General features: G+C 39.6%; 1 protein-coding gene across 1 annotated transcript; it reads left to right on the top strand.

The window, feature by feature from the left end:
* The first annotated feature begins 562 nt into the window (after positions 1-562).
* LOC132179232 (histone-lysine N-methyltransferase family member SUVH9) lies at positions 563-9,708 on the top strand. Its single transcript, XM_059591902.2, has 2 exons — positions 563-2,831; positions 9,425-9,708. The coding sequence occupies exon 1, from the start codon at positions 727-729 to the stop codon at positions 2,758-2,760; it is 2,034 nt and encodes a 677-aa protein (XP_059447885.1). The 5' UTR covers positions 563-726; the 3' UTR covers positions 2,761-2,831; positions 9,425-9,708.
* The last annotated feature ends 1,264 nt before the right edge of the window (positions 9,709-10,972 follow it).

The following is a 10,972-nucleotide window of genomic DNA, read 5'->3' as shown; positions in this document are numbered from 1 at the left end:
ATTTATGCCCCTATTCAAACTTCAACTAATTGTTGTTCTGAAGTAGTTGACATTTGAATGTATAGGTTTTCTTTTGTTGACAATAAACTATTGATAAATGCTATACATATATTTTTTTCTCTCACGCTCTCAAGAGCATACTTTTTAGATCCGTTATTATTAATTTTAGATGCACTGATAATTTTTAATGCCACGTTAATAATGTGAAAAAGAGATTACATGTAACTTTTTTTTTTTTTTTTTTGGTTTTTTAAGAAATTAAGAGAACCACTTTCATTATTTTTTAAATAAGAATTAATTTAATAAGAATAGTGTTTAAGTTAATTAAGAACTTTTCTCACGAAACATGTCAGCATACAATTTTTCTCACAGTTGGGACCCAATGGTAGCGCAGATCATGTCATCCACATAGCGTGTCACCATGAAAATGGTCATTCATAACCTTTGCTGTAGAGCCACCGTAACTCTGTCACTGCTCGGACTACCAAATTTCGTACAGTCGCAGTGAGGGCATTTACGTCATATAACTGTCCAAAATCCCAACATATTTTTCAGTTTCAAAATTTTCCTCACTTCCCCCACAATACACACAGTTCTCTGTGTCTTGAAAATCCGCCATGACAACGCCTCCTCCTCCTCCTGAGCGCTGTCCGAAACCCTAACGAATCCTAAAAGCCCACGAAGCCTTCCATGCCCTAAACTCGAACTCGTTGTCCCTTTAACGAAATGGGCTCTCTTATCCCCTTCCAAGACCTCAATGTGCTCCCAGACCCACCCACCACCACGGCTGCGATGCTAACCCCCAAAATCGAGCCGAAGCTGGAACCGTTGGACGAGCCGCTTGAGAATCTCCAACCAACGCCGCAACAGCAGCAACTACAACAAACTCCTCAGGGCTCCTTCTTTTCCAGCTCTACCCCTGAAAATTACGCGAATTCCGAACATACCCCTCAACCGTCGGGCATTTCCTCTTCCGAGGACAACGTGTACTCCGAATTCTTCCGCGTTTCTGAGCTCTTCCGCTCCGCCTTCGCGAAGCGCTTACAGAGCTACGGCGATGTTATAGACCCCGATTCACGCGCAATCGTCCCGGTCCCACAAGATAGTAACGCCCTCGACAGCATCAACCACAACAGCAGCGACCAGGTCTCAACCGTCGTCGTTTCGCGGAGGAGGTCCCAGCACCAGCGCTCGGGGGAGCTGGTGCGCGTGACCGATCTCGGCATGGAGGACCAGCGGTACTTCCGCGACGTCGTTCGGCGGACGCGCATGATCTACGACTCGCTGCGCGTGTTCTCCATGATGGAGGACGAGAAGCGCCGGCTCGGAGATCCGGGCCTCAACCGGCGGCTCCGCGGCGATCTCCGGGCCGCCTCCGTCATGCGCGACCGCGGCCTTTGGCTCAACCGCGACAAGCGCATCGTCGGTTCCATCCCGGGGGTCTACATCGGCGATCTCTTCTTCTTCCGGATGGAGCTCTGCGTTGTCGGCTTGCACGGCCAGGCACAAGCGGGAATCGACTACGTCCCCGCCAGCCAGAGCTCCAACGGCGAGCCTATTGCCACCAGTATCATCGTCTCCGGAGGGTACGAGGACGACGAGGATGCCGGGGACGTGATCATCTACACTGGCCACGGCGGGCAGGACAAGTTCTCGAAGCAATGCGTGCACCAGAAGCTGGAAGGTGGGAATTTGGCGTTGGAGAGAAGCATGCATTACGGGATTGAAGTGAGGGTTATCAGAGGGATCAAATACGAGGGCGGCGTGACGAGTAAGGTCTATGTTTACGATGGCTTGTATAGAATTTTCGATTGTTGGTTCGATGTGGGCAAGTCTGGTTTTGGGGTTTACAAGTACAAGATAATGAGAATAGATGGGCAGGCGGAGATGGGTAGCGCCGTTATGAGGTTTGCTCAGAGTCTTAGGACTAGTCCCTTGGCGGCGAGGCCCGTGGGTTATCTTAGCCTCGATATCTCGATGAAGAAGGAGAATGTGCCGGTGTTGCTCTTCAATGACATTGATGCTGATCAGGAACCCATGTATTATGACTATCTTGTGAAGACGGTGTTTCCGCCATTTGCGTTTCACCAGACGGGGAACGGTACGGGGTGTGATTGCGTTTCGGGTTGTGTGGATGATTGCTTTTGTTCTATGAAGAATGGAGGAGAGTTTGCATATGATCACAATGGGATTCTTGTGAGAGGGAAGCCTCTGGTTTTTGAATGTGGACCCTTTTGTAGGTGCCCTCCTACTTGCCGGAATCGTGTAACCCAGAGAGGGTTGAGAAATAGGTTGGAAGTGTTTAGGTCGAGGGAGACGGGTTGGGGTGTTCGGTCCTTGGATTTGATACAAGCTGGTGCTTTTATATGTGAATATGCGGGGGTTGTTTTGACGAGGGATCAAGCCCAAATTTTGTCCATGAATGGTGATACGTTGATCTATCCCAATCGGTTTTCGAGTAGATGGGCAGAATGGGGGGATTTATCTCAGATATTCACTGATTATGTGCGTCCCTCCTATCCCTTAGTTCCTCCGTTGGATTTTGCAATGGATGTGTCAAGAATGAGGAACGTTGCTTGTTATATAAGCCATAGTACAACTCCGAATGTGTTGGTGCAGTTTGTGCTATATGATCACAATAACTTGATGTTCCCTCACCTTATGCTGTTTGCAATGGAGAATATCCCTCCTATGAGGGAGCTCAGCCTTGATTACGGCGTGGCTGATGAATGGACAGGGAAGCTGTCTATCTGTAACTGAAGATTTTTGAAGAGTTGATGCATTTTTTGAATGTGGTGTAGCACAGAGTCTGGGGGACATGATGCACTGAGGTATACATCAACTTTCTATCTCAGTAAAAGTTGCATTTTTTTTAATCCAATACAAGTTCATAGTAGTATGCACTGTTTTTCTTCTGATTATTAAGAATTACATGTGCTTGATATCCTTTCTCTGCTTTCTTCTAGCTCTAGTTCCATGTCAACTGTGTTGTGTATTTATAGGTGCTAGGGGTGTTGTTTCTTGTGCAACTATATACCATAGTCATTGTACGAGCACATTTTTTAGGTTGGGAACTTTGCATTTCTATGAGATGGAGTTTATGTTTCTTATTAGCATACAACTGCTCATATTCAAATTTATATTCTCCCATTGATTCTCTGTTGTATACTTCTTTTATGTAATTTCTATTGGGCTAATTGTTAGAACCTGTTAGATATGTTTCATACTAGTTTTCCCTCATATATAATCGAAATGTAATTATATATGGACCCGTCGAGCAGTATTGTCCTTCTATTTTGAAAGGTTTCTTTTCTGTATTTTGTTGTATTCATATTAGCTCTTCTTCCCTTGTTCATTTGTGCTTTGGAGTTTTTGATCAATTCATTATATACAAAAAATTGCTCCCGAGTCAGGTACTTTTATGGTGACACATAATCATTGTCAGACTTGTTTATTTATGTACACGCAAGTTGTCAATGAGCTTTAGCTCAAATAACACTTTCTCCTTTTGTGAAAACATTTAGAGGATGAGATCTTGAGTTTAAGATTCACTGGGTACCTTTGTTTATGTGTGACTTACATAAAAAACACTCACGCATTTGCACACACCTACCTACTCAGCCCCACACCCTGACGATGGATATGTATAGGAACCTGTTATTGCAAATTTAAATGCTTTAGGGTTTGCATATACTGGATTTATCATCTGGATTATTACTTGAATCTTGTTTTTATCCAATACTTTGTGGTCGTCTAAACTATTTGGAGTTGTGGATTTGTAGTTGGTGTAGTAATTTTGTCACTAGCTATAGGAAAGATATCCATATTCAAGACTCAAAAAAGTTATGATGCTAAAAAATCAACTCCCAATGATGACTGTAGAACTCTAGGGGAATGAGGGGAAATGCTGTTTATAATTCACACTGTTCTAGTCTAAAAGAAATGATTCATACTCTTGTCTTGTGTACGTCATGATTTGAGGGAACCTAGGAATATGAAGAATATTAGGTATGAACATTTTGCCAAAAAAATGCTCTTTTGGAGGACTAAGATTGTGGGTTTGTGATTACATGGTGAATACTGTCTAAAGTCAGGTCCTCAATGTTTGGACAGGTTTGTTGTGCATTTCTGCTATTATTAGGATTGGGAATGTATTTTGGCTGTCAATTTTGATTTGATACGTTTAATGAGTGTGGTTAGCATTCTTGAAGACACGAGGCAATGAGTTTTCATTGTCTGGATTCCAGTATGTGTTGAATATATGGTGTGAGTCAGGCTTTAGACGTGCCTTCCTAAGCTTAGTGAGCCTAGAGTCACATCTTTGGCTTATTTTTAACAACTTATAATGTGATGCCTAGATACTTTATGGCAATTTCAGGTGAGTTGTAAACATTGTCATCTTTCGTTGTATCCAACAGTGTTAATAACGAAATTTTTGAGGCGTGATAATGTTGATAATGATCTTCATTTCCTTGGTATGAGATTACAATTGTTGACATATTTTCCCTGTCCGTTAATCCCTTTTTATTAATATTACTCTATTATTTGAATCCATTTAGTTTGTTGGATATGGTGTACTCATTTGTAAGTTGCTTTGTTAATCATTTACTTTTAAGGATAATGATTACCTAGGTGCAAAAACTAGCAAAAGCAACTGGGTTTGTTTGGGTTTGGTTGGGTCAGAGTAGGGGTGGCCCAAAGTGGCCGAACTTAAAACCAACTTTCCCAAATGTGAACAAATTCTTGGTTGCCAGGGTCTTTCTTTCTAGATTCTTAATAGGCTATATGTTTGGGGTAGTATCTTTGTTTTTTTGTTTTGTTTTGTTTTTTTTTTTTTAAAAAATTTTATTTTTATAAGTAATAGAAATATCATTAAAAGTGTAAGGCACCCCAAGGTATACAAGAGGTATACAAGAGAAGCCACCTAATTAGGAGGGGCAAAAAGAACAAGATAATCATGATAACTAATCACCAAAAGCAAGAATCCAAAGATACACAGTGTTAGAAAATAGACTTAATTTCCTCCAAATTCCTATCAAGGTGCTCAAAACTTCTATAAATCATTTCTCTCCATAGACACCACAAAAGGTATGAGCGCACCTTTTTTCACATAGTAGCACTCTGAGTGTTGCTAGCAGTCCACCAATAAGCTTACAAATCAACTACTCATCTAGGCATGACCCAAGAAACCCAAATTGACTGAAGAAGACATTTCAAATGGCACAAGCAACCTCACAATGAAGAAGAAGATGATCCATAGACTCGTTCCTTTTATATAAACAACACCACTCAACCACAATGATGTGCTGCTTTCAGAGATTGTCCATGGTAAGTATCTTTTCTAGGGCTGTTGACCAACTAAAAAAGGCCACCCCCAACTGAACCTTAGTTTGCCAAATACTGTTCCAAGGAAAACATACACAATCATGACAATCCATGATACTGTAGAAGGATTACACCAATCAAACCCTTTTTGGAAGGGATCCACCATACTTGTCCTCTTTCCGTCTCACTCTCGCAAAATGCAACATCATAAAGAATGAGGCAAAGGCTTCCACTTTCCAATCATGAGCTGTTCTCGTAAAGCTCACATTTCACTGAATGATACCTCCAGAAAATTCCATGAGGGTCGCAATAATACCAAATAAAACTGGAAAGGCTAAGGGTCGTATCCCCACATCAAAGATCATGTCATGCCATAATCTAATTTTGGATCCATCTCCCTCCTCAAATTTAGCATGACTACAAAACTTCTCCCAACCCCTCAGGGGTAGTATCTTTGTGATATCCTACTTGTTCTCATTTTGGAACAATATGATAGTTTGGGGTTAATAGGCTGTATTTTAAGTTTAAAAAAATGTAGAAATTTGAACAGATTGTTGACATCAAACCCCAGGGGCCTGTCTGAGAAATCAAAATATATAACTGTGATACATCCTCCATGTTACAAATTTTTCTTGGTCAATATAGCATGATACGAACCTTTGAAATATTGTCATGCCGGAGAATTATGATTCAATGATGGAGAAATTTTAAAATTACACATTGTTTCTATTACAGTAGTCTTTCAATGGCTTAACTGACTCAAAAAAATAAAAAAAATAACACATTGTTGAGTTGTCCCGTCCTTTATCTGTGTCTTATTTTAGTGGAATTGTCCTCTCTCCCCTTACCCGGTTGTTGATCAGGAAAAAAAAAAGAGAAAGCTCGGCAGAAATTGTAAGCCTTTGTGCTCAACTAAGCTTCCTTTCCAAAACAGTTCAAATCAAATGATTAATTAACATGAAATTTTTTCAGCAAGACTTTTTAGACAATTAAGGGTCCACTTAGAAAAATTGTTTGCTAAATTTTTTGAAAAGTGTTTTGTGTTTTTTTTTTTAAAAAAGCACTAAACATGTTTATTTTGAGAAACCACGTGGTTTTTTTTTTTTTAGTTGTAGATCTGACTTATTTGGGAAAAAAAAAATGGTGGTCATGCAGCCACCCTCAACGGAGGAGAGGGGTGGCTGTGCAACTACCTCTATTTTGTTGGGGTGGCCGTGCAGCTGCCTCTCTGTTTTATTTTTATTTTTATTTATTTTTAGAGTTATAAGTTAATCTCCTCACCTTAAAAAAATAAGGACATGTTTGTCAAAATATTCCTATAAGAAGGATTGAGAAATTTTCCAAAAAGTGTGTTGAGTTTTGTGGTGACATGAATTTAATGAGAAAGATTCTTCTACATTTTTAATTAAAGATTCTAAATGCATTTTACGGAGGTAGTTCACTTACATTCACTAACACACCTTTTGAAATCCTAGGACCACTTGCCTCCCTGCTTTAATGCCAGGTTAGTGTTTTGTGATTCAGGGGATGATTTCAAGTAGGCCTTATCAAGTAGGCCTTATGGCTCAAAAATGTAAAAATGTTGTTTCTTTTGTGGAATGCATATAAATTAATTCTCTTTTGCTAAACCTCTGCCTTATTTGTGCATGACCAACTGTGCAAACATTTCAATTATCCAGTTGGGTCATCGGTTTAACCCCCTTTAATGTGCTTTCTGAGTAATAAATTTTATACTTTATCCTCCAACGAGTACAACACATGCTAATTTTGCTTGTCCCAAAGTTTGTCCAATTTAAAAATCAATTTTTTACTTTTCCTTTTTGTCTCTCACTTTGAACTGTATGTCACTTATAAACCGTTCAAATTATACCAGGGCAATTTTTGGAGAACATGTAGAGAACTTGAGCTGTCAATGCATTAATGCTTTCTTTAAGTTAGTGTTTTCGTCTTACATAAGACACAGTAAGGGAAGGACTTACAAAAAAAATAAAAAAAGACACTCAGTATGGGAAGGAGGGAGTAGATTATCCCCAGAAGCACTTCTCCACCCAAGCTGCCAGCTTGTTATTTCTTTGCACAAACCTCGTCCCCTTCTCTTGTTCCATTAGTTTTTACGGATTGTTGTGAATAAACACATACCCTTTGCTGGGTACTTACTGGCGTGTGCATGTTCCTTATCGCAGGGTGTTTAAGTGAGTATTTATTTCTATTTTAAAAGTAGGTTCAAGGTAAGCAGCTGAAGCTACTGCTGGGGGTACCTATCCAGCTGTCTCTGCCGCTGGTGGAACTGGATATCGATCCAACAGGTTCGGACGTGAGTGAAGGGAAGCTAGGTACTATGGTTAATGGGTGAGGATGTTAGGTTGAGTCTAGTCTTTTGTTCTCTCCGAAATGGCACAACCAAATTGGAGAGGAAAAGGGGGAGCAGGACTTGATTGCATTCATTCATTTATGGATTTGATTGCATTATATAGTTAAACTACTTGTTTGATAGATGATCGCAACTTTGCTCCCATTAGTAAAGCATATTGCTGAGCTTTTTTGGCTGGGGCAGAGCAATGGGTGTACCTCAATTTGCTAGTTAATTTTAGGATTGCTGTAGGATCAATTCCTCAGTTTGTTTGATATCCTTGTATGTGGAGTATGCAAGTGTTTCTGTATGGAGCACATGTGTACGTATCCAACATTCTTTTTCCTTTGTGTACTTATCCAACATTTATGTGAATTATGTCAATGCATGTGTGGTGGCACTATTTGTGATATTCAATTGGATGCTTGAGCTGTAACTATCACTGTAGTATAGATGGTGTTCACTGTTCAGGCTGGTGCTCACATCAATATCTTTCCCTCCCTGTTTGTTTTGGGTATTGGGCGAATCAATTTTTAATTCTTAAATAGCCTTTTAGCTGTCTGAGTAGATTTAATGGTGCATGTAGAAGTTATAACCGTATATGGCTGTGCCAGCCTGAAGGAACCTTTGTGCAAGTTAAAGGTTCCAAACTGTGAGGGAATCCTTGAATATATTACCTGGAGCACATGGAGTTCTTTCAAAAATTTGAAGGGATCACAACAGCCAATGTTTTAACTTAATTGCCGTTGCTAATGTTGGAAAGTTATTATGGTGGTTTCTGGTTTCCTCCTTCCTGCAATTTTGACTTTAATTTCGTTGAAAAGATGTTAGCTGTGCTAGTTACCTCTCAGTGGACTGATGAATTTATGCTTGGCTAGTCTATATCTCACACACATACTAACACAACTATTTTCAATTGCATTACATTTCGTTGTAACATTATTAAGAGCCTGTTGGAGGGGAGTATTTGGGGAGCAATGGAATGAAAAGAAATGGAAGGAACCCACTATCCTTGTTTGGGAGTTATTCCAAAGGAAATAAAAGGGTGGAATGGAGAATATTTGTAGATTCCATTCTATCCCATTCTTTTTAATTCAGTACTTTCCATTCTATTTTTTATGAATTCCCAAATACGCTGAAGTGACTAAGTTGGTTCATTGCTTTAAAATGAGAGCAGTGTGAAATTTCTGTAATCAAAGGGGTACATCTTTTTTGGCTTGGAAATAGAAGCAAGGACTTGGATAGCTTAACCCAGTTGAGCAGCTTCTTTTACATGATCTTTAGTTTTTTTCAAATCTCTTCTTTTTTTATTTTTCTTTTTCTTTTTATTTTTTATCTATTCTGGATAGTGATTGAAATTTTTTCAAATGAGTGGATTTATTTTCAGTTTAGTTATTAATTATTAACTTTGTGTGGTTTCATCTGGTGGCCAGTTACATTGGTAATCCCAATTAGGTTCATATTGGTTTCTTCTTATTTGCTTTATTGTGTTTTACCTCTGTACAGTCCAGAGATTTAGTTGGATGCTTGCTTATCTTAGAATTTTGCACCTAGTCCTGTTTGGTTCTGAATGTTATTTGCTTTTAATTCTGTCTTCATGTCAATTCATGTGGGAGTCTGCCAACAATGCCTAAAATTTGTTTGAATCAACGTGACCTGATTTACATGTCCAAATTATTGCAAACTTGCAGCATTGTTATTACAGTAAATATTGAAAATGTGCTTACGTATTTTGCTTATCTTATGCAGACGGGGAACGACTGTACATTTACAAAGTTATGTCGCCTCCCTTCCTAAATTTTCTGCTCCTCATCTTTTTGCTCAGATGTAGATGCTGCAAATGAACTGTTGATCAGGCTTTCACTTGATATCTCACTGCTATGAGGACAACGTCTTTCTGCAAGCTATTCCTCCAGGACTGGTTGCCACGGTGTTTTGTAACCTTGTATGCTTGACTGTATGAATCTTTTGTACTTTTTAACTTGTATATATAAAGTGCAAAATCGGATAAAGCTTGTATAGAAATTGTATCAGTGCATGTGCAGATGGGGGTGGGTGGCTTCTCCTGATGCCTATTTACATCTCTTAGCGGATGAATCAGGTAGGTTTTGTGGTAGTCTAGAGGCAATAGAGTGGAAGCCAATTCTTTTTGGCTTGAGAAAACTGCTGTCCTCCTTAGGAATTCGTGCTGTATGATTGATTACTAGTTAGGTCGCCATTACTGTGACTAGTCCTGAGCATATGATGGCCAATTTACGGGGCCCTGAAACATTCATTTTGTTCAATTATTGAACTTCAGATATGGCTCTGCCATGTTGAAGGATGTTTTTGTTTATTTCAAATTAGTCAGACCCGGCAATGTGACTGGTGTAATGAAAGGACCAATAGCCATAGCACGCCATCCAGCCAATCTGCAGCCTTATTTTTTTTTTGTTATTTCTGCGCATACGCTACACAATTTTCTGAAGTAAAATATGTTGTTTTGCTTGAAGTATTATGTCAGAGTTGCAGAGAGAGCAAGTTAACTAAAGAAGCTGCCTGCTTGAAGATGATCAGTTAAGATCAATTTGAACACTCTAGCTTTAGCTCAAGCACAAGAACTTAGTCTTCTTTTCTACCTGAGATAACTTTAGTTCAACTAACAAAATATATTATATGATGGGCTTTTCTTGTTCTTTTTTAAGAAATATTTCAATACAATTTTTGTATGCACCTCTTGCAAAAAACTCGCTCTCCAAGAGCTTCTATGGTGGCCTCTCATCTACCCCCTTTAAGGCCCTTTTGTCTTCTTTCCCCACCTTTGTGCTCTATGTAGAGGGATTTTGTTAGCTTGAAGACATGGTGTGAAATCGAAGTGATTTGTTCTTACTGCTAATACTATTAGTGCTTAATTTTACTCTGACCCCTCAAGCCACCCTTCGCTTCTTTCATGTGTATGGTCCTCCCTATACGAAGAATAAGTTCAATTTTTGGGAATCACCAACTAAGGGCCATGGCCTTGCCTGGGAGAATTTAATGCTCTTCTGGATCAGAAAGACAAGCTTGCAGGTGAACCTTTCTCTAGCTCATCTAACGTTGTGTTTAGACAATTTATCAATCAGTATGACATGGTCGATTTGGGCTTCACCGTAGGTGATAGCAATATCAGGGAACACCTAGACAGAGGCATTGCCTCTACTCACTGGCTCCATCTCTTCCCTTCTTACTCTTTACTCCATATCCTAGCCTCTTCATCCAATCATCATCCCATTCATTCTCCTAAATAATGCAAATGTTCCTCTCTAGTACCCAAGCTTT

The sequence above is a fragment of the Corylus avellana genome, chromosome 4 (assembly GCF_965113065.1).
Source record: "Corylus avellana chromosome 4, dhCorAvel1.hap1.2, whole genome shotgun sequence".
NCBI classification, from domain to species: Eukaryota; Viridiplantae; Streptophyta; class Magnoliopsida; order Fagales; family Betulaceae; genus Corylus; species Corylus avellana.
This window is presented reverse-complemented; position numbering and strand designations above follow the sequence as displayed.